The 24061-nt window shown below is 38.3% G+C and overlaps 3 protein-coding genes across 3 annotated transcripts; 2 read left to right on the top strand and 1 right to left on the bottom strand.

The window, feature by feature from the left end:
- Positions 1-241: 241 nt before the first annotated feature.
- Positions 242-11804, top strand: LOC113666636 (uncharacterized). The gene is made up of 22 exons (XM_027182429.2): positions 242-417; positions 1174-1341; positions 2034-2202; positions 2560-2646; positions 2835-2947; positions 3073-3165; positions 3375-3419; positions 3940-4057; positions 4201-4296; positions 5013-5083; positions 5589-5679; positions 5758-5910; positions 6092-6224; positions 6711-6773; positions 6974-7086; positions 7373-7417; positions 7710-7820; positions 8447-8598; positions 8803-8929; positions 9145-9218; positions 9736-9822; positions 10389-11804. Exons 1-22 carry the CDS (start codon positions 388-390, stop codon positions 10533-10535), a joined length of 2286 nt encoding a protein of 761 aa, XP_027038230.2. The 5' UTR covers positions 242-387; the 3' UTR covers positions 10536-11804.
- A 781-nt stretch (positions 11805-12585) lies between these two features.
- Positions 12586-18875, top strand: LOC113666656 (polypeptide N-acetylgalactosaminyltransferase 13). The gene is made up of 9 exons (XM_027182449.2): positions 12586-13252; positions 13531-13703; positions 14202-14577; positions 15353-15470; positions 15941-16113; positions 16343-16499; positions 16738-16842; positions 17606-17752; positions 18341-18875. The coding sequence occupies exons 1-9, from the start codon at positions 12861-12863 to the stop codon at positions 18488-18490; spliced, it is 1791 nt and encodes a 596-aa protein (XP_027038250.2). The 5' UTR covers positions 12586-12860; the 3' UTR covers positions 18491-18875.
- LOC113666657 (uncharacterized) lies at positions 17756-23948 on the bottom strand. The gene is made up of 10 exons (XM_027182450.2): positions 23807-23948; positions 22523-22659; positions 22068-22214; positions 21354-21503; positions 20726-20814; positions 20244-20433; positions 19845-19913; positions 19594-19647; positions 19173-19256; positions 17756-19036 (listed from the first exon to the last, which is right to left on the bottom strand). The coding sequence occupies exons 1-10, from the start codon at positions 23862-23864 to the stop codon at positions 18875-18877; spliced, it is 1140 nt and encodes a 379-aa protein (XP_027038251.2). The 5' UTR covers positions 23865-23948; the 3' UTR covers positions 17756-18874.
- Between the last annotated feature and the right edge of the window lie 113 nt (positions 23949-24061).

Here is a 24061-nt window from a genome sequence, read left to right as displayed (position 1 = left end):
AGGGCACAAGGGAAGTCCAAGACTTGCTCAACGTGTAGGTTACGGAACACTTGCTTCTCAAGGGCTCCCCAAACTTCGTATATTTATAATACCGTCCATTAATTTTTTAAGAACAAGTGCGTATGATTTTCTTTTCAAATCTGCCACAGCTTTTTTCACAAACATCTTTAAACTTGATATTACGGCAATTGCTCAGGGACGGTGCACTGTACTCAACTTCTGTGTTTCCCGCGTTTATTTTAGTCAGCGGCTCACCACCTAAACCCATGATGCAACATTCATGCCTCAGAAGGAAAGTATAATGGACTCTGTGATTATGTTGTGTAACTAAATTCTCGGAATCTACTTCCAATGCGGTGATTCAATTTTGGTACTAACAAGCAAAAGATGTTTTCTCCTTCAGGAATCACCCCTCAGGTATCTAAAACATGTTTTAAGCCGGTAAAGCAATGAACTTTTTTAATTTTCCCGTGTTTGTCTCACGTGCTTGTCTCAAAATTCTCTACGTCATATTAAACACTGTTCTTTATTTCCCTGTCACATTTCGTTTCTCTTGTCACATCTTTGGTGTATACTCGATCGTAGCTTTTAACGTTTTGCGAAAAGATGGATTCAAGCATGGCACACAGCGGTAGTAACTGGACTGTAAAGCTTTTTGCGTAAAATAAGTATGCGAGTGTTTCTGCGAAGATTGATGTGATACTAATATCATAACTTCTGAACCTCTTAAAAATTAAATCGAAATTGATTAGATGTAGTGCACAGGAAGTGCTTATTACTAGCTCCCTCTCTTTTTTGCAGTTGTACCCCAAATTTCGTGTCATAATAAAGGATGTCCATGTTCTAAATTTTAATTTCGTGGAGTTACAGCCAATAAACATACTTGTGTATCTACTAACTTGAGCTGTGCAGAGAGATGTTTATTATGGTGCTGGTAGAAGTGATAACAAAGTAGTAATCATCAGATTGAGTTGTCATTCTAATCTCCTTATTTGGGGTTTATGTACAGAAAAGGACAAGGCACTTATTCTGTCATCAAACCCCCCCCCCCCCCCCCCCCTTTTGACTCAAAAGTTTTAATGTTCAGTTGGAGTTTGTTTCTTTTTTCCATTCATTCAATCAAGTATTTATGTGTTTTTATTTTCTTCATCAATTATTTTCTGTGTTCTCTAGGCTGGAGGACTTCTTTACCAAATGACAACAGTGTTAAATAGTGTCAAGAAGTCATCCATTGGAAGGTGTATGTCATATATACAGACAAAAACACAGCATGATAACAACTCAAAAGTAAAAACAGAACCAAGTGTGGCAACTACCTCAGACACAGTAACATCTGACAGTGTAAGTTTAAAAAGTTAATTCTTAACCAGATATATGTACACCCACACAACCATTCCATCTTTTCAGAAGGTTAGGGGAAGTGTCTAGGGATGAAAGCCTAGGCCCAGGTTCTTTGAAACACAGTTAACCTAATCCTGCGTCAGTGTAAATTTTTGATTCAGTTAAATAGCTTCACAAGGGGATTTTTCTTATGTATTTTTTTTCTTGTTATTTTCAAGTCATATTGAGATAATTCCCTCAACAAATCCTCAGCTCTTACATTTATACATGCTCTTCTACATGAGAAATTGAAGACAAGGTTAACTTTTAATCCTAGATTAACGTTAACCCCCTTTCAAACAACGCAGCCCAGTTACTCAAATCCTGATTGTATTTCGCACCTAATTATGGAGAATCCATATCTATTTTCACATAGCACAAACATTATTTATCTGATACTTTAAGTCTAATTATTTTCTTTTGATGGGGAAGTTTTGATTGGGCTAGTACAAATGAAGTTGTAAATGTCTCAAATTGACAATAAATTTCCAATTTCTGTTGTACAAAGTCTCAATGTGATTGCATCTGGGTCAGGAGTTTTCATCTTTTCTTCAATTTGTTTTTGCACTTATAACTGTCATGTGTACTTTATTATATACCTTCTATATCAACTATGAGTACTAGTTGTCATAATTTTTTCTTTTCACTTTTAGGATCCTTACACCACATTTCTTGAAGAATTTGGTTTGTCATCTATTCCAGCTGAACTGTTATCTCAGCTGACCACAGCTTTGTCTATCTGTCAGTGTAACACAAACAGCACTAATGACTTGTGGAGAGTATCTCATGTCTCTTCAGATTCATTTTTCAAGAACAAACATGGTAAAGCTGAATTGTTTCATTTAGTGATGCTGTAGATGTAATGGTAAAACTGTTAAAAGCACACCTAAAACTGAGAAACTTTGGGCTGTGAGTCTGAAAATTTTTTAAACTGTTTTTAATTAAACCTTTAAAATAGTTTTGGCAGAATTTCAATAATTTTGGAGCTAAACCTGCAACAGAAGTAGCCTATATCTTTAGTACCACACATGTTTTGCAAGCTGTAGGATGGGATAAATTCATGCCCTCTCTTTAGGTCATCAGGTAGCAACTCTTGAAAAAAATTGACAAAGCTATTGCACAACTTGAGAATTTGTCTCACTTGGTTGTTGACTTACCGATTGCATCTTTTCTTGACAGGATTTTCAAGTATAACTGATTATTCAAGGCACAAGTCTTCCATCTTCATGACATCTTTTTCAAAAATACCATGGCTACACACATCATGTAAGTGTATCAACTGTGCATGATAATATGTTTAACCAAATGTAAGGTCCCTAGCTTGAGAACACTGCTGATAAAGTACTCACAGCATATAAAGTAGGGTTACCTGTGATATAAATTTCACTACAGTCCTGTTGTGGCAAAATTATGTTAAAAATGTGACTGCAAAGTTTTGATCTCCTTTACTGTAGTTCACACCCAAAACAGAGGAGTACATTCGTATTCTTCACGGCGAATACAGCAGCTGGAGGAGAGAGCTAATGCAGAAGAACATAATCCCAGGGCTCAATCAGAATATTTACGGGTCAGTTTATGTTAGCTTGTGTGCTCACATGGTACAAATCTATTTAAAGATAGTTGTCATGAATAAAATGAATTGTAAGACAAGCAGGAATGATTGTGTTATAACCATCTGTGTGTAACTTTCAGGCCTTGGTTCAGGAGGATCCAAATTATGTTGTGAGGAGATATGAGAGTGGAAAGTATGCCATAGACCAATCTGTGACAAATGAATACTTGAAGGTAAAGTTGCCTAAGTTTAATTTTTTTGTGCCTGGGTTTTTTGCAAAGTAAATACAATATATAAAGTTTAGTTAATAAAGATTACTAAATTATTTTGAAATTGATGAGATTATCAGTCCTTGATAAATCCTTTCATAACTGATCAAATTATTTCACTTAGTAAGATGCAGCTGAATTAGCTTTGTTAAAAATAATGTTAAAATTTACAGGCACTGGTGATGACAGACAGAGTTAACCAAGTTGACATGAAAAAGGTATAAAACTAAATATTTATTTTTTGTGCATTTGAGTTTTGCAAAGGTTGTACCAATTCCAAGATATCTTTGTTTTGAGAAGCTGCAACTTCTGTCCTATATTCCAGTTAAATGCTTATATGTATGCATATGTGTATTTTTTACTGAAAGGAAAATATTTATAGCCTAAGGAAAAGAGATGTTAATTCACCTTATAGTAGGACTTTATTCTTCACTGGCCACTTGAGCTTTCCTGAATACTATTATACAATTACTGTTGAGGGAACCGACATGGGTTCTAGATGAGGGGGCTTTTCAGAGAATGGGCACTTTCAAAAAATTGGCCCAGCATAATTTTAGCCCAATGTCATTAAGCTCTTTCTTGTATCTTGGGTTTTTTAAGGGGGAAGGGAGGGTGGGTTCATGAAAAACTTTGGTCTCCTGATGAGGGTGGGGGGTTTATTGGATAGGGATTCTTATCCTTAAGACATTGATAATTGGCCCTTATACTTTGTTTTTTTTTGTGTGTGTCTGTGTTTAGATCTTTTCTTCAGGCAATGATTATGGTAGTGCATCATCCCATGGGGCACCAACCTCTCCTTTAGTTCAAACTGGGACTGAGGACAGTCCAATACATGTCATTACTCAAAACCAGAAAGGTGAGCTCAGTATAGTTCTTTTTTTTCAAGAGGACACTTCTGGTTGATCCAGGAGGCTTTAACATATACTATACCTTCATAACACAGAAAATTTATTGTTTGAAAAATACTTCAGTGATAGATTTTACTCTGTTACTTTGCAGGTTCATTCTTCCGCGAACAATTTTGGAACACAGTCAGATTTTTGATTGCCCTTTTTCTGATCACCTCGCTGATTGAGGGGCAACTTCAAATGAAATGTAAGTGTGAGGTGTTATAGAACAGTCTAAAGTTACTGTTATCAAGTGAAGTAATTATTACTTTTTATTAATGCAATGATCCAAATTGTAACACCAATTTTCTCAAGGGTGATTGGCTATAAGCTTTCCAATTTGAACCTGGAACTGAAATCTAGGCACCCACCCAAATGTAGGCATTACATCCTGTGCATATGAATAGGTGTTATCAGCATAGCTGTTCTGTGAAATATAACTTTTAGTGTGTTTTGATTTGATGATACAAAAACCTAAACAAGCACCTGTCCAGCTTCATTTGTAGTGTCTGAAATTTGTATTCCCTAGACTGTTGGACTTGCTTTCTCATTTATTTAAAAAAAAAAAAATTTTTTTTGTTTCCCCCAACCTCTGCTTGTTGTACAAATTTATTTTAATTGTAATATTTTAAATAGCTGGCAAGATTTCATCGAATTCAGTGCGTGTTCCTAGCAACAGTCGAACTAATGATTTCATGTGACCCCTGTCTCACTGCTATCCAATTTTAATAAGTTGCCTTTAGTGATTAGTTGGACCATTGCTGGTTGTACATCAATCAAAGCCTTTTTTTATGGTCACACTCACTTTGACTTGGCATAATACTCTATGTATGTGCTAATAAGATTTGTAAAGTGTTGTTGTTGTATTTAGCCACTCAATCTGTGGTACATGATGAGGATGTTTTTTGTTATTTTAACTCACAGTAACTTCAGGTCACAAAGATATTCAGCCCAACACCACAGACAGAAAGTGCAAATTTAGTGATGTTCAGGGGGTAAGTCTGTAGCTAAAGTAAACATCTTGACAGATTTCTGTAGATTGCTGTCCCTGTAAATGTTGTATGAATTGGGTTGACATCAAAGCTGTTAGTCTCATTCGTGATTTGGCTCTCTCTACCCTACCCTTGCAGTCTCAGCTCAATTAAATAAAGCTGTTTTACTCACCAACATATGTTCCCAAGAAAGGTGTGTGATGTAATTCCCAGCAAGGTTTGATTTAACTTTCCATTCCTTGGCCCTAAAATTGTTTTGAAATTGACAGTACTTCAATTATAAATTTCTGCTTTTGTATGTAAAGTATTGTCCAAAATAATGTAGACAGTCCCCTCGATCCACAATTCCCTATCCTAGATTCTTGAATCTAGGATAGGGAGGGAAGTTTTCAATAATTTGAGCTGATTCTTCAAGACTTTTGAGATGGGAAACATAGAATTTTTGTGTGATTAATTTGTACATGTTGTGAATGTAACTACACGGTGCCAAATTTTCTCCATTGTTCAGGTGGATGAAGCTAAGCAAGAATTAAAGGATGTGGTGGAGTTTCTAAGAAATCCAGAGAGATTTAAAAGACTTGGAGGCAAGATGCCAACAGGTGAGTAGCCAAGGTCAACTCAATTCTTTTTTCTTTTGTTTTCATTCTCTAATTGATGTTATTTTGTGTTGTTCGTAGGAGTTCTTCTCATTGGCTCACCAGGAACAGGCAAGACTCTTCTTGCCAAGGCTGTTGCTGGTGAGGCTGGGGTTCCTTTCTTCTTCTGCTCTGGTTCAGAGTTTGATGAAATGTTTGTTGGTGTTGGAGCTGCTCGAGTCAGGAATCTTTTCGGTGAGTGAAGACAAGGGTGTGGCTAAGAGTTCAGGGTGCAGGATGTACCCTACCCTTAACCTGCTCCCAGGCTGTTGATAATTATTATTGTTAATGTGTCAGTTTCCTCGTGAGAATTTGATAAAGATTTGATACAATTCTGTGCAAAAGGAATGCAAACAATCACTTTGTTTTATTTTAGCTGCTGCAAAAGAGCATGCCCCCTGCATAGTGTTCATTGATGAGTTGGACGCGATTGGTGGGACAAGAATTGTCCATGATCATCAGCCATATTCCAGAATGACCCTGAATCAGTTGCTTGTTGAATTGGATGGGTGAGTACTTGTTTTCTTTCCTGTGGCTCTTTTTTTGAAAAAGATCAGTTCTACACATTTGAAAGGATTTTTTTGTGACTCATTGAGCACTACAATTTTATTTTGAGTGAAACACAAAGATAACTCTTAAGTGATGTAGCCAGCTTTATAACTACTGAGTTGTACTTAAAACGTGATACATGTATGCATGCAAATGTATGGTGTGTTTCAATTTAATCCCTGATTCGAATTACACTTCCTTTTTTTTATTATTTAGCTATGAATTATAAATAAATTGTAAAACACTAGGAATAACGAGAATAATCTTTTTGTCTGAATTAAAGGTGGCTTTTCAGCCCCACAAAAGTTTACTAATAAACTTGATTAAACCAGCTGATATAGTTTTTTTTTAATACTGAATAATCTCTCTGCCAGACTTGAAACAAGTATCACATGGAGAGAATGTATATTACGCTTCGTCTCATACATGAAACATCTTTTTGACAGGTTTGATACAGGAGAAGGAATAGTCGTTATTGGAGCAACAAACTTTCCAGAGGTTTTAGACAAGTATGTTCCGTGTCATTCTTTAAATTTTTTTTCTTTTTTTACTTTTCATGCATATTTTATGCTGTTTTTTTAGAACAGCCTTTTAGCAATAAAAATTAATTTGACATGACAGAGATTACTGAAACACAAGGAAAATTGGATGTTTTTAACAGCGGAACCTATTTAATTGGAACTAATTCTTCGTAATGTGCATCACACAGGGCTCTTATCAGACCTGGCCGATTTGACACCAAGATAACGGTACCCATGCCGGACGTGAAAGGGCGACATGACATCCTCAAGGTGCATCTGAAGAAAGTACAAGTTGCTGAAGGTATGCCTATTCTAATCCCATTCATATTATGAGTCAAATTAAATCGTCGGCTGACTAATACTACTTTGTGCTTTCGTAACTTTGTTACTGTTCTTTTGTACCTCCTTCACTGCCTCCAAAATGATAATAGCCTGCCCTCGCATTGTAGATGCTGTATATATCGGCGATTCACAGTTTTGTACTTAAAGCGCTGGGTAACAGCATTTAGAAGCAACTATTTCTTGAACTTGCGAACCAGTTTTCATAGACTTTGGTGTTTATCTCCCCCTGCTGTTTCTTTCTGCAGAAATCGATGTAGAAGTGCTTGCAAGAGGAACTGTTGGTTTCTCAGGTATGAAGGTCAAACATTCTGTCGAACTTAATCTGTAGTCGAGCATTAGAGAACCGCTCTCCTGATTTCATTTCCTCTTCTAAATATGTAGAGTTAGGACAGTTTGAGACAGTTGTGCAAACCCCTAGACGTATATACTGTTGAACAGTGACAGCGCACATAGTATTGACGTTATTTTGTAAAGCTAAATTTTTAGACGTATATTAAAAATTTTGGGAGGTAGTGACGTTAAATATGAATGTATATGATGTACCAGTACCTTATATATAGCATGGACTTTTCTCTTTAAAAGGTGCTGATTTAGCCAACATGGTGAATGTGGCAGCAATTTATGCAGCAAGTGAAGGAGATGCGAGCGTCTCAACGAAGCACCTTGAATTCGCTAAAGACAAAATCATCATGGGTAAGTTTGGCTTTACTTTATCTTTAATTTGCCTTTGTTTCTCTTTTTTTTTTTTTTTTTTTTTTTCAATCGCCGCCTTGTCAGCTCAATTGCATGAGCTCCAAACTGCGTATGGGAAGTAATAAGCTCAAAAATTTTCACCGAGACTGCGACTGGTCAATCTTAGAATTTGACGAACTCGTACAAGCTACAATGTCATGGTTTGTTGTTGATGGTAGTATTCTTTTCATCCTGACGGTCGTTTTTCTTTTTCATTCTTTGGCTTAGTATTCATCTCTGATGAGTGTTTTCGTTAGCATATTTAGTTTAACTATTTTGTTTTTGTACAATGTTTCACCGAAAAGTATCCAATGTAAGCCGTCTAAAACTGATGGTAAGGTTTAGGTGAAGTCTTACGACCCCAACATCCAAATGGCTCAAATGCTTGAGCTTATCCGTGTTTCCTAAGCATGATGTCATTGGTAGTATTCCTCTCTTCCTGGATCGGATAACACGAGAGAACAGCCTGATCGTTCCTCAAAACGAGACCTTTCAATCCGTGATCCCACGCGCACACAACGAGGCCAGTGCGTGTTCCACTGGTCCGTGGGTTTGCTTGTGCTCAATATTGTCTCGTATTGCTGTAGGTCCCGAAAGGAAAAGTAAAGTCATTGAAGCCAAGAACAGGGAACTTGTGGCGTATCACGAGGGAGGACATGCGCTCGTGGCGCTTTATACTCCTGAAGCTTTGCCGATACATAAAGCAACCATTGTGCCGCGGGGTCAGTCCCTGGGAATGGTAAGTATCATGTTCGTAAACGTTTTGCAGCATTTCTTTGCCTGGGGAAAAGTTTATGCAAGGTGCCGCCGAGATCTTCAACCTCCTAGCCTTAATTTAAAAGAAATCTAATGGAGCGAAACCTTCAGATACCATCCATGAAGAAAAGAGGGTAGACAGGTCAATTACTCTGTAACTCAACACATTCTTCTTCTTTGTTTAAAGGTCGCCATGCTCCCTGAGAAAGACGAGTTAAACTGGTCTAGAGCCCAGCTTCTAGCACGGCTGGATGTGGCAATGGGCGGCCGTGTGGCAGAGGAAATTATATTTGGCAAAGAGAACATCACAATGGGTACGTGACAAGGCTGCTTGTAATTTACAGCTTATTTGTAAGATGAATGTCACACGTTCAATGTATTTAGACACAAGTCAGGAAAACTGGCTTTAGTGCACAGAGGTTAGATGATTGTTTCTCTGTAATAATGTTGGCTTCATGAGCAGGTGTTTTTACATAGTCCCTTTGCGCTATTTTAATTCTTTTTTTTTGTTTGTTTATGTATCTGTTAGGAGCCGCAAGCGACATGGAAGCGTCAAACAAGATTGCACACGCCATGGTGTCTATGTACGGCATGAGTGACAAGGTACGTTTAGGAGATACAACATGTTGTTTGGACTGAGCATATTGGAACAAGTGACAATAAGTAGAAAGAGAGGGAAGCTTCTGGAAGTCATTTATGAGTAGTCTCTCGAACGGAAATGTGTGTTCCGAGTTTTCGTGTAGACCATGTGAGTAGTGTTCCCATGGAACACATGTAGCCTTCCCCGACAGCAGCGAAAACTCGGGAGAACCCAAAGAGTTAGCAACGCCGCCATGAGTTTGACCACAACTGGCCTTGCTTTGATGTCAACAGTTGTGCGTTCAACATGGCGGATTGTGGAAGAAGAGCAATCGAAAAATCATGCAAGCATCCAGTTTATCATTTTATCCTTCTATCGTCGTTCTTTATCTATAACGCCAATTTTGGAGAGGTTTTCTGTCGCTTATGCTGCCAAGTTTCTCGCAACGCTTCTCATCAATTGTTATATTGTAGAAGTAACTAAATCATTAAAAAAAGAGTCAGGGAAGACGAATGGTTATATCTCTTTCTGCTTTCTCAGGTCGGTATGGTTCAAGTGAAGGATGTTTCGAAATCGAGTCCTGAGTTACAGGCACTTATTGAAAGTGAAGTCAAGCAGCTTTTGAAGGTGAGCAAAAAATATTATAAAGGGTAGCCACGTTTATGCAATCACCAAAAGGCAAGAATTTAGGTTAGCTGTCCCCACAAAGCGACTAACTGTGTAACAATGCGAAGTAGGTAGTAGAAGTAGATAGTATAGATATTCTACTTTTTTCTGCTCTCGGAAAGAGTTCGAATATATCTTGCATAACGCGGCATTGGTGATTAGACTCGGAGAAAGAGAAACATGTCGATCGTGAGAATATAATTGTGTCATCCTCCCAGCTGAAAGTAATAAACAGTGAACAACAACCAAACTTTCGAAGACTTTGAACCCTTTCACTCCTAAAAGTGATCAACATGTCATTTTTACTTCATAATATCAGCTCATCGTTAATATGACATAAATAGGGGCAAGAAGCAACAAAGAAGGGTTGCAGATTTTGACGTAACACCCAAATGAAAACAAATCAATGGAAGTTACTTTGGGATATTGGAATCAAAAGGCTTTTCCGTTTTGGGGGGGGGGGGGGGTTAGCTGTTGACTACTAGTTATTTACTTGAGAGGGTAATAATCCTTGTGTTGTGTTTTAGGACTCATACGAAAGAGCGAAGAATATACTACAGACTCACTCTAAGGAACACAACCGTTTAGCCGAAGCTCTGTTGAAGTACGAGACTCTTGACTTGCAAGAGATCAAAGAGGTCATTCAGGGAAAACAGCTCTCTAGAAACCTGTGATGTTGGCTCTTCCAGACTAACTTCGTTTTCGTCGAACTAAATATCAGCTGAAATACTTAAATGTTCATTTAAATGTTGCCGTTGCTGAAAGAAGCTTCGCCTCCGTTTGTCGATCAGCATCTTGAAAATTTAGCCTGATTGTTCGTCAGTTGCATCTGTCTATCCTGACCCATGTTTGTTCTCCATCGTCTTATTGATGCTCCTTTGGAGGGGCAAACTGCCAAAAGATGAAAGGTAACTGGGATGCTAAAACGAGGCAGAATATCACCGTATGGACGAAGCTGCTCTTTACTCTAAAGGAACTTAAGTTGTAATAACCATAACAGTTCGAAAAATGCGTTGACGCATCTTAAATATGTACTATAGTACTTGGCGCAAACAGTTTTGGCCTCGTGTGCCAGTTTTTTTTTTTTTTTTTCACTTTAAGAGTAAGGAAGTATCCGTTTTCTGCGCCGCGCAGTCACATGAGCCCAGTTATGGTACTTGTTTATTCCCTTTCTTATCAGAAGTTAGTCGTTCCAGTTTTCGTTGTTAATTGTTCGCGAATTGTTTTTTACCAAAATATTGCTCTCGGGAGCAATATACCTTTCTTTTTCGAATTATTCCAAGCCTGAGAAACTGTTGTTTAATCCCTGATCAATATCTTGTTTTGTTTTTTTTGGTTGTATGTCCAGATGCTTCTTCGTTTAGTGTTTTATTTCTGTGACACTTAGAGGGTTGGGTTTTGGAGGTTCTTAACCGAGTATTACACGATAGCTAATCACAGATTACGAAAAAGACTTAAAGAATTAATGAAATCGCAATAAGTAATCTCCACAAATCGCGGGAAAACGCGTGTGGCATGCCTAATGGTTTTTTATTTGATTGGCTGATTGTGGGCTTTGTGCCTTATTATAGTCTTCGTGAGGAACTAGCGGCTTCGACTGAACCGAGATTTGTCAAACATCCAAGCTTTTCCTAATTACTTACAACGCCCTGCTTTAATCTATCCGTAGATGCGGGTACATAACTCGGCTCTAGTAAAACATTTTAAATATGGCTACCTATTTTCTTTTACTCTTTGCAACAAACTTTGAGTCAGCAGGTTTTAAAATCTTTTGACAGTGTAAATGCTACAATTTCATGTAAAAGGTTTTCATTCCTTGTGGGAACCCGAGTTAAGTTGTTTGCTACTGGTATTACATTTTAAATTAGAATGGAACAGGAAACAGACGGTAGCTTGAAAACTTAAATTATCTTTGAAAGACAAATAAAAGAGCAATAACTGAAGTATTAGTATTACGTTTGTGTTGAAGATCTTCCCTTGTGGATAACCATTTTGTGGCAGATTAAAGAGAGTGCTTATAGACGTCTCTTTGACAACAAATTTTGGGAAAGCCTTGCAAGAGCGATATTGAACTAATTTGCAAGAAGCACCTTAACGCGTTAAAGCGAGCGTTTATGTGTCATAGTGAAACTGGTTGAGACTTCACATGATGTTAGTGACGTAGCCATTGTGATTTCCAGGGCCCTTTATCAAGAAGGAAGGGGAGCTTGGAAACAAGGACTGGCGTTTGAGACCGGAGTGCGCTTCTGATAAGCTGATAACAGAACTTAAACATCGCCGACCTTAAACGTGTCGTTGTGGATTTCAGGCACAACCTACCGTAACCCTCTACACCCTGACATCAGTATGCATATTCTCCATATTGTTCTCTACACATTTCCTACGATTATAACAAGGAGAATTTGTTTGACATTCAAGGTCTTCCTAAATTGATGATCATTTCCTGTATTCTCGTAACTTAATGTTTGGTTAAGGGGTGTTATTCTAAGGAGAAGTTAGACGCTAGTCTAACTCAGAGTGAACCTACTTGAATTTCTCTAAAACGAAAACTCATGCGAAGGGGAAACTGAACGTGGAGGCGTCACAAACGAAGCCTTGACAGTTATTTAGTCTACGGGCATCTCAGTCTGGGGAATTTTACTATTATTCCATCGCAATTCTTTGATTGACAGTCTTGTCTATTTTCCCAGAATGCCATAGACAGGTACCGGTGAATTCAACTCCGTGGATGATAATGGTTGAGACCTGATAAACAACCTGTAACAGTATCAATATTTTATCAACTATGTTAGGCCGTTCTTTCACTTCTTGAAAGCCGGTATGGCTATGAAAATTCTTTGAGCAATTTCTTTACGTTTAAGACTCGGGCAGTTTAAGCGAGCGATAAATAGAAAATCCAGACGACGAGATCGACCATTGCCTGGGTGTAAAGAGGACTAACGCAGACTGGATGGTGCACACTACAGACATTTGCGATCATTGTCACGAACTGACTCATTATGATGAGAAATCGGAGATTGTTTGTGAAAGTGTTCATACTAACTTCTCTATTTTGGCTCGCAGTGGACATTCTTTACATTTTAACTTCCATGAACAGCCAAATGAACTTTTTCAACACAGATTCGTTCGTGCCGTTAGACGCGACCGGAAGTTCGCACGGACAGTACCCACGCGAGTCCTCTCACGAGGCCGAGCGGAAGTGGCGAAGCCCCAAAGTAAAACCTTACTTTTCAGAAGTGATACAAGGATTAGGAGATGACGGTGAGCCAGCGACATTACCGTCGCGATTTAAGGACGAAGCAGAGCGCTCTTTTGATAACCATTCGTTCAATGTTATTCTCAGTGATCATATGTCGTTGGACAGAACTCTGAAAGACTATCGTGGGCCAAAGTAAGTTTAATTGTAAGCAGCCCATTGTTTCTTTACGTTGTCACTGTAAACTTAAGTCGCCGAAAGGTTGTATTCCGTAAAACTGAAACAAGACGCATTCGATCTTGAGGTGTAACATTATTTTTGCAAGTGGATTTATCAACAGTAAATTAGTTACGATGATCAGCTAGTTGGCAGATAATTCAAATTAAGTTCCTTTTAACCAAAATTAAAATGCAGTATTGTTTCAGAGACAACTCCATCGGTACATAATGATTTATTTTTCCCGTTTGTTTCAGGTGTCGCAAAAAACACAAGAAATACCCTACTAGTTTACCGACTACAAGTGTTATCATTTGTTTCCATAACGAGGCTCTGTCTGTTTTATTGAGAACAGTACACAGTGTCCTCAATAGGTCGCCACCACATCTTCTGGCTGACATTGTCCTGGTAGATGACTTCAGTGAATTCGGTAGGACGCAAATCTATCTTACTTGTTTGACTTTGTAAAAATCAGAGAATTATCTTCAAACCTGTAGGTGCGCATCAACTTGTACCGTGGCAATATCCAGTTATCAATTAATCTCCAAGGACCCTTTCAATACACAAACACTGACTTGATAAGGATCAGCCATTATTTATACCCGAAGAGGAAGTGGGGGGAGGGGGGGGGGTGGAGGATTTTGGGGGGTGGATCACATGGTTTTCGGGAAGAACAGAAGGGGGATAATCACCCGTCTCCAACAGAGTGTAAGGAGGTGACTGGTTGGGGAGGGGGGGGGGAAGGGAAAGGGGGGATGAGCTTTATGGGGTAATTAGGCAAATTTAATCGTACCACTACCAAAATCCTCCAAACCACCACCCCCCTCCACCTTTCCCCTTCCCGTCGATAAATAATGACCAGTCCCAAGCCATTCGAAACGTGAATGACATATATCTGACCGTTTAACTATTCCTTTGCATCGTACAGAAAACCTTAAAATGTCTTTGGAGGAGCAGCTCAGCGAATTCGAAAAAGTCAAAATTATTCGGATGTCCCAGAGGGAAGGCTTAGTTCGAGCACGGCTTCGCGGAGCCGAGGTTTCCCGGGGAGAGGTTTTGACTTTCTTGGACTCCCACTGTGAAGCAACTGAAGGGTGGCTAGAACCGCTACTGGCTCGGATTGCGCAGAATCGCACCAATGTCGTTTGTCCTGTGATAGAAGTAATAAATGCTGACGACTTTGGTTATCAAACATCAGACGTAATTTATGAGCGTGGAGGCTTTTCTTGGGATCTGTTTTTTACCTGGAAAGCCATTCCGGAAGAGGAAAAGAAACGAAGAGAGGACGAAACAGACTTCATAAGGCAAGAGCGAAATTAAGGTTGTTCACTATCTGGGTAACACCCTCCCTTGGTCAGCTTTCATGGACATGAAACCGAATGATTTATCAGCAAGACCATAAAAATGGTCTCAATCGATTTCAGTTGCTCGTAACGGCGAAAGATTGTTAGGGAAACTCCAAAAAGCGCCGCTGTTGTAAACTGCCAGATTATTGACGACCATAACAGAAGCCATCTTAAGAATCAATTCACCTAACCCTGACGAACGTAATGATTATCGTGAAAACGACCATATGACTGACATTCCGACCATACGACTGAAATTCCGCCTTAGATAAACCCACAACAAGCGATATATTATCCGAACAGGCGACTGATACTCCGAACAGACGACTTTCACGTCGACCAGACGACTGATACTGTGAACAGATGACTCGGTAACATCGAGCAGACGACTGATACTCCGAATAGACGACTGTTAAGTCGAGCAGACGACTGATATGTCGAACAGAAGACTGATACTCCGAACAGACGACTGTCACGTCGAACAGACGACTGATACTCCCGAGCAGACGACTGCCAATACTCCGAACATACGACTGTGACTCCGAGCTGAAGATTTAAATGCCGACCGAGCGACCAATATTCTGAACAGACAACCGACTCTTTGATCAGACAAAAGATTGATAGTTGATAGTATGTTTCTGATCGGTTTTTACTCACGAAAATGTCTCTCCATAACACGACTACTGTTTCTCATTTGTCATTTTGGTTCCCATTTGCGTATCCTTCCTTTCAGGAGTCCTACTATGGCGGGCGGTTTGTTCTCGATGCATAAACAGTATTTTTATGATCTAGGATCATATGACGACCAAATGGACATCTGGGGAGGGGAGAACCTCGAACTATCCTTCAGAGTAAGGCGACACATGTTATAACTAGAAATATTGTGATGATACCTAACCCTCACCATGCCGCTCATATGTCCTTTTGTTAACTCAAAAGGAATGCGCTACCAAAAAGGAAAAACAAACAAAACATAAATGTTCCAGAAACAAAAGGACAAACCCCCCTTGCCGCTTTCCCCAGATCTGTCCTTGACACCAAGAAATTTCGGAGTCGATTACTTGAAAATCTGCAATTAAGCGCATGGTATCAACATTTCACTAACGATGAAGTAGTAATGCGAATGAATAAATTCTTCTTGAAAACAACATTTATGCTACAAACAGGACGTAAACTTAAAATTTAATTAAAAACAAATATGAATGATTTTTCTTTATGTTTCATTTAGCATGCAATGCGAGAATTTTGCTCGACTCCTTATTTCTACGATTTCTGCGACATTGATGTGATAAAATATCAAGTTATCTTTTCTTTAACCAAGGTATGGATGTGTGGAGGCCAATTAGAAATCGTACCATGCTCACGCGTTGGTCATGTGTTTCGTAAATACACGTCACCTTACAAGTTTCCCAAAGGCACCGGAGTTACTCTGGCGAAGAACTTCAATCGTCTGGCCGAAGTATGGCTTGACGAATACAAGGAATTTTACTACAGGTACTGAAAGAATGGAGAAGTGTTATGAATCATATGTAATCGATGTAATCGTCGATAGGTTACGCTGTGAAAGAGAGTCTGTTCGTAGTCTATTTAAGAAGCAGATTCCATTTTGCTTGGTGTCCGCTCACTAGTAGATCAGAGATGACGTCAAAATGCGGTGAGAATAAAAAAAAGTGGCACACAAACACATATTTGATCTGAATTGAAGACCTCGTACAATTTGCAGGAGAAAAACCGATGAGGAGAAGAACGTCGATATTGGAGACATAAGCGAGCGAGTAAAGCTAAGAAAGAGGCTGGGCTGTAAAACCTTCAAATGGTATCTGGAAAACGTGTTCACGGATATGGCTTCAGTGGATCCCAATCCTCCAGCGCAGGGCGAGGTGTGTAAAGTGCATCGCGGTGGTTCGATTCTTGTATAATGTGCAGGGCTATTCAAGCATTAGACCACACTTTGAATCGGTTTACCGACAAAATAACCTACGCGGAATGTTAGGAGAACACAAGTAGCTCATCTCTGTGCTTTTTTCCTTAATATACCTTTGTGTGTAGAAATGATCCTGCATAATGCAGTCAGGTCATACATTCTTCTATAATCAACACTCCAACCAATATTATTAGATACGAAATCCAAGTTCCTCTCTATGTGTGGACACGCTTGGAGAGAAATCGGCCAAGGTAGACCGTGTGGGACTGTACACCTGTCATGGCATGGGAGGAAACCAGGTAACTTGTTCCCGACATGCTTCGCTTCCTTCAATACATAAATTGTGGTTAGTTAAACCCTCAAAAACCCTCTCTAAATCTTGAGAATTTAAGCGGAAGTCGTTGCGCATCAAATGGTTTCGGGGGGCGGGAAGCTCGAACTAGCGAACGCATGATCTTTTTCCAATAGAGCTTCAGACAGCACAACAATGTGTTAGTAATAAACGAGTTCTAGACTTAACTTGCGCTCGTTAAAGCTTTCTTCATTTCCACCGTACCAAGCGCTCCGTTCCGTGTAGAAAAGTTTTTCCAATAGGAGGAAAATTTCTATCGTCTCACCGACATTTGGGAGCATGCGTGGAGGGGTAACTCTTCTCTTGTCATGAAGCGGTTTCAGGCACCTTTCAGCGGTAACACTCCACCCTTCCATGAGCTTCGTTCTTGACAATGGTTTAGCGTGGTCTGTACTCTTATCAGCAACGATATTTGTTACCACAGTGGCCACAGTGCTACTCGTGAGTCAGCAACTGTCGATTTATTGTTATTTTTACCTCAATATCGACGTCAATTAAAACGATTCTGAGAGCTGATAAAGGCATTGCGTGACACATTGACGTCAGTAGCGCTGTCTGTTGCCTGTACTCTGATCGACAACAGCAAATTGGACAATCAAATTGCGACATTTCTACCAATTGTAGTGAAAAAGTAATTCTAAACACCCCTTAGATCGGCAATTACTCGACTATTTGTCGTTTCTTATGATGATCTCCCTCTCCACTTGCAGTTTTTCACCTTGACGAAGGTGAACGAAATTCAATTCAGTGATGATAAGTGTTTAGACGCACCGAACAGCGAGCCGGGAAGCTTTGTTGAGATGATCACATGTCATGGTTTGAGAGGAAATCAGGAATGGAAACACGACAAGAGGAAGGTATAGCTTGCATATGACTTTAAACTTGAAGAACAAATACATAACCAAAACGAAGAGGAAAAATAAACAAAAAGGCACACCAAATCACTTTGCTTTCGATTTGTTGCGTTCCTTGGTGAGTGGTAAATTATAAAAAAAGAAAAAAAACCAGCTGAAGTGTTCAATTTTTCTGTTATTCGACCAGCCATCAGACGGGGTAAAACCAAAAATGTGTGAAAATGGTGGCATACGTTTTTTCGCCATGGGCAAAAGAAGCGTGGTTCTCTTCGTGTATTAATAGTTTCCCTGTTTCTATCGTTTGGTTTGACTTGCTCATGTAACTGCTTTGGAAACTGCCCCTATAATCGACTCAGCAACAAGCTTTGGCCAAAAAAGCTATCCTTCCTGCCTGCTATTTAATTTTTATGATGCTGATTCGTATAATTTGCTTTGGATTACCTAATAATCTTTTAATTGATACTCTTTCTTTGTTGTTATCGCTTGTCTACTTGATGTTGTATTGATATTGTCAGGAGAAGTTATCTCTTGGTCACTCGTGGGAGTTAAAGTCAAGGATCAAGTAAATACATTTTCGTGTTTCTTCTCCAGGGTACTATAGTCCACGTATGGACAGGCACGTGTTTAGACATGTCCCAAGACAGACTGAATCTAGTTGTTAATCCATGCAGGAAAGGAAAAAGTTCACAAAAATGGAAGTTTTCACGTTACCAACAGCCCAAGAGCAAGAAGAGTTCTTAGAATGTGCAACAAATTGAAGAACGCTTGACGCGATGTAAGAAAACCAAGAAGCACACGACAAAAACTGTAACGATCATGCTCGAAATGCCGATGTTTGTCGCTCAGGACTAGAAACCAGGTTGTATAAGTGGCAATCACGTCTGAAATCTGTACCATTTCACACATAATAGCAATCGATTTTTTATCAAAAAATTATTTTGCAAGCTGTTGGTAACTGTACGTCATTAGGCCATGGTGGGTTTTGCTCTTGTAATCCAAAATAACCTCCGGTACAAGTACCAAGTCAACGATTCATTATAAAATTCGAGAAGTCATCAATTGAAAGCTTTCCATGTATCCTCCAAGTCTCAAGAGGTATTAATCAAAATAAATATACATTTTTTTTTATTGAGTGTCCATTTCTTCTTCTTCGCCGTCATCAAGATCGGAGTCGTCTTCGTGGTCGCCATTTTCTTCATCCGGGTTTTCAACTTCGGGTAAACTTGCCAGCATCTCAGTCACGTGATCCATCATAGGCTGGTCGTCACATCCGAATTGTGTAAAAAGCTGAGAACACATTCATAAAATTGATATTGAAAAAATTAAAAAGGTACAATTTTAAATAAGCATTACAGTACATCCACACAATGCTGGTATGTGTCGCATATAACGCTACGAGACAGACATAAAAGCTCGTACGTACTTTTTGAGCTTGTTCCAGGCATGTTCTGATGCTTGTGCTGTCCTGATTTGTGATATGATTCAACCAGCCAAGTAAATACCATACCTACCGAGTGAACAATGAAAGACATGATGTGTCTCAGTCAGCGAGTAGTTAATCAAAACAATTTTTTTTAAATACGTAACTGTTCAATGTAGGAATCAAACCTATGATCAAGGCTCAGTTGTTGAAAGGGCAGATAACGATATTCAGTGGATAAATAGCTATCCAGGGGTTAGAGGTTTATTCAGTGGATGGCGTTATCTAACCTTTGAACAACCGAGGTCAAATGCAGAATGTAATTCAAACAAAATTTCAAATATGAAAGGGAAGAAACGTAATAATAAACATCAAGTTGCAAATACAAGATTTAACATTCAGTTGACGCATCTATTAACGGTACCTGAGGAACTTCATCACTCTCCTCAATAAGTTCTTCAAGGACTGAACCAGCAGTCTGTAACAAAGGGTGTAATATCTTTACTAAAAACAATGCATGTGATACACTCATTGACGCCCAGATGAACTATGTTTAGCATACTGCAGTATAGAGTGGGAAATAATGGTGGCCTGAGGATTAAATAACCTATTTTTTGGTGACCAAATTTGACAAATTTTTCAGTTAAATGGTTTCAGTTTCATTCGATTTCTTACCTCGTAATTTTCCAATTCAATCAGAAGCTTTGATGTTGTAATTCTGGTTTCATATGGCGGCACTGGTGCCTAAAATAGTTACATTCAGAATGATTGTCAATAACTATTACCAATTATGTGAGTGAGTAACACAGCTTAGGGCAGACCCATAGAACTGCTTATGATTCATTATCCAATGACATAAAGAAATCCAAAGAATGATGAAGAACTGGTCAAATCACTTAGCTGTAGAGAATGATACCTGTCACTACATGTATCTTGTCATAGATATATTATCAGGGGATTTTACTGCCAGCTGATGTATGTTGTAAGCACATTTAACCATGTGGAGACGGAACCTTGGGTCTGGAAACAATATCATAAATTAAACAATTTAGGCTTCAAATATTTAACTCAAACCTCTGGAAGTTCTTCATCTTTTCCTTGCCACAGCTCTAGACTCTTATCAAGCATCTTGCGTGCCTCTTCCATGTTTTGCTGACTCAGCAAACAGCTGGCCATCAGCTGGTAAGCCTCAGGGTTGGTTGCATCAAATTCAACAGCTTTCTGACAGCATTCATAGCACTTGCTGTCCGCTTCTTCTTTAAAACTTTAATATAGAATGCAAGTCTTAATTTTTCAAAAATTTGCAATTTAACCACTTTGAAAACCTTCAGCCAGGTGTATTTTGTATATAATCATCAAATTATCAAAAGAAGGTTTTGAGACTTTTGTACATCTAGGTGTCCACGTAACACAAAGACTACTTAATGAAGGTTTAACTTTACGGTGGTTTTATTTTTAAGAGGTCAAATAATACTTCCGTGAAAAGTGTACAAACAAGCTTTTTTCAACTATTTAAGTCATAAGGCAAAAAAAGTACATGGAAATTATGTGCTCACCATTCATCAGTAAGATACATTTCTGCCAGTGAGCAGTAGGCTGTTGATATTTCAGCGGATGATGCAGCTGGGCTATCACTTGCAGATGCCTGAAGTCAAAACAGTTCAAACAGTTCACACATGTCAACTCAATTTCAAGTAATACATATCAAAAGAAGGTTATTACTAACAATATCATGGTTAAGAGATGAAGTTAATTAGTTTGTTTCAAGATGGAGTCACTTTGAGACAAGCATGAGACAAACCAATAAAGTTCATCTCCTATCTTACACCAAGATGAACAATAACTACTAACATATTTTATTACAATATCAATATCTTGAGTTGCTGCAAGCAACTCTATCAAATGTCCAGTGTTTTTCCTACTTATCTTGAGCGAGGTACTCAACAGTGTGTAGGGATGGATACCAATGATCTGTTGGGAGCACTCTGCATTAAAAAGGGAGAGGGGGGCAGGTGCTGTATTAAATTAGAATCTAATCCAGAGGAAATAGACACAGAATTAGCAATCTACTACATTTTGTTATTGCTACTAACAAGATAAAAAGGGCTCATTTTTGGCTCCAATAGCTATTCAATTGCATGCCACAAAAATGGTAAAAAAAACATAAGTATGAACTAAACCTACTTGAGCAGTGTCATTATCTTTGCTAGCGATCATTAACTGAATTCCTTTGTTGAAGGCGGCAACTGCTTCTTGACCCTCCAACAACTGACCAAGATTCATGAATTTTGAATAACCTTGGTCTGGAGATATCCTTACAGCATTTTCAAAGCACTCAGTTGTTAAAGAAATAAAATGTAACTTGCCCTGAAATTAACCCCTAATTTAAGCTCTGATGATTTAATTTGTACCATGTAACTATCTCTGAACCTGGTGGCTAAACATTTCCTTATTGTTGTACTCTTTTCAATTGATAAATAGTAATAAAAATTTAGTATTACACTATTTCACCTAACAACCATTAAAACTCTCCTCTCCTATGACCTGTTTGCATCAGTATTGTTAAGAGACTCGGAGGTAAATATAACATGTTTACCATGTTGACTTCAGAATTCATTAATAAGTAATAAAAATCATCATTAATGAGTAATAAAAGCTTACAAATTGCTACACTGCTGCTAAACACAGTTTGCCAAATTAGCAACTCATGCTGTAAATTTCATCCCAAAATGTTTGGTTCATCACCATAGCAATTAAAATGATCCCAGTGTGGAACCCTGGGATTGAAGGCTGGGTGTGACTGACAAAAAAGTCAAAGTTACAATCACAAAGTTCAAAATTAAATGATCTGAACACAGAGCTGAAAGCTTTCATCAAAAGCATCCAACTTAAGGATACTGATTTTGCTTTGTCCATATCTCCAGTTTCAAGGTATACTGATCCAGCCATTTCCAATACTTCCAGATTATCAGGTTCAATGCCAAGAGCTCTCTCACAGAACTTTATGGCTAATTCATAATTAAAATTATCGAGACACTCCTCTGCCTGAAAAATTAGAAATGTGCAAAAACTCAATTATAAAGTACTCTTTATCTGCAGACATAGATAACCTAATAATATAAACCAAAGACAATCACCGGCATGAAAACTCAACTTTCAGAGAGGAAAGAAGCTGCTTTCAACCTCAAAAAACCAAAACCTCAGTGAAAAATGAAACCACCATGTTGGTAACCGTGGTGAAGATGTCATGTTTTAGAAACAGGAGAAATTCTGATCTTTCATGAATAATCATATAGTGCAAGACTGGGAAATACATGTTTTTGCAAGGAAATGTAAAAATGCAAAAAACAAACCTGCTTTAGTAGATCTTTTATGCTGTATCTAGCCTTTCCTTTTATTTTCTGATTTTCTTTAACCAGATCAGTTTCACCACCATTCTCAGACGTTAATGAGTCTGTCAAAGGTTTTTCATTATGTTCAGAGGAAGATCCTGTTTGAACATAAAACCTATAATCAATATGCTGCTTCCCTAAATAACAACTGCATTGAGAAAGAAAGTTTACTTTATAATTTCACATTCTACCATAACTGACACTTGATCTGACACTTGATCTGACACTTGATCGCCAAAAAACTCACACAAAAGTACTACTAAAATTGATTTCAGTATATGAACATGGATTAAAGTTTACTTGAAAAATTATTCCTAACTTTGAGTGATTGCGGTTGAAGTGACCATTCAGTATGGGTAAAGGACAATACAGAGAGGCCATTGGAACTCTGTGAAGGGTGACCACAGCCACTTGATTGAGGAATTACAGTGTTTTGGGCAAAAAACAAATTAGAAATTTGAAAACCAACCACTTTAAACATGGTGCCACTTGATATAGGTTTGACTGTATACATAATCTTCAGCTACACTTGAGACTGATATCTTAAAAACTTTGATGATTTTTGAGAGAAATTTTCTTGAAAAAAAAAGAGTGATGATTTTTGAAGGTAAATTTTCTTCAAAATCACTTCCATTGGTCAACAAAAACAACAACATGGATAATGTGAAATTAATTACATCCATGCCATATCAGTGTTTAACCCTTTAACTCCCATAAGTGACCAAGACAGAATTTCTCCTTACTATATCATTACAATATCAACCAGATAAGTGATGAGAATAAAGAAAAATATCAATTTGGGGATAATAAGTTGATCCAATACTCAGTTCTCTGAACTTACATCAAAAGAATTGTATGGTTGACAGTTAGGAGAATTAAAAATTTGGTCTGGGAGTTAAAGGGTTATTTTCGTTGGTGGTGTTTTATTGGTGGTGTTTCATTGGTGGTGTGTTTTGTGGCAAATAAATTTACAACCTCAGATTGACTCTGAATCATAAATGCATATAGTAGCTTCATCACATCGTAAAAATGTCATACAATTGACAGAAAGAAAGGAAAAAAATGTTTTAAAAAATTAGAGCTCTGGTACGGGAAAAAACTCAAAGTAGCTTTCTGATTCAGCTGTTTTAGACTGCACGTGGTCTTGGAGGATGCCATCGCGATGATACATAGTTGTTATCTCCTGTTGTAAACTGTCAATTTTCAAGAACTTTAATAAAGTACACTGTGTGAGAAAGAAGTTACCTTTCTTTTTCGTTGAAGAAGTGGTTTTCTTTGCTTTTCTTTTGCGTTCTTTCCCCATATTTTCATCTCTAGGAAAAATAGGAAAATGGTATTCGAGGTAAACACTTCTAGGGAAAACCGCTGACGGGTCTGTCGCTTACTAGTTCAAAAAGGGTTTTGTATATGAGTACCTATATAGTCCCTCTCGACTCGAGACTGTAAAACTGGAACGGCGAAACGTTCAGAAACCAGAATACGGTGCTGAAGTATGAGAAA

Source organism: Pocillopora damicornis, chromosome 9 (assembly GCF_964200805.1).
Source record: "Pocillopora damicornis chromosome 9, jaPocDami1.2, whole genome shotgun sequence".
NCBI classification, from domain to species: domain Eukaryota; kingdom Metazoa; phylum Cnidaria; class Anthozoa; order Scleractinia; family Pocilloporidae; genus Pocillopora; species Pocillopora damicornis.
Note: the sequence above shows the minus strand (reverse complement) of the source record. Positions and strands in the feature narration are given on the sequence as shown.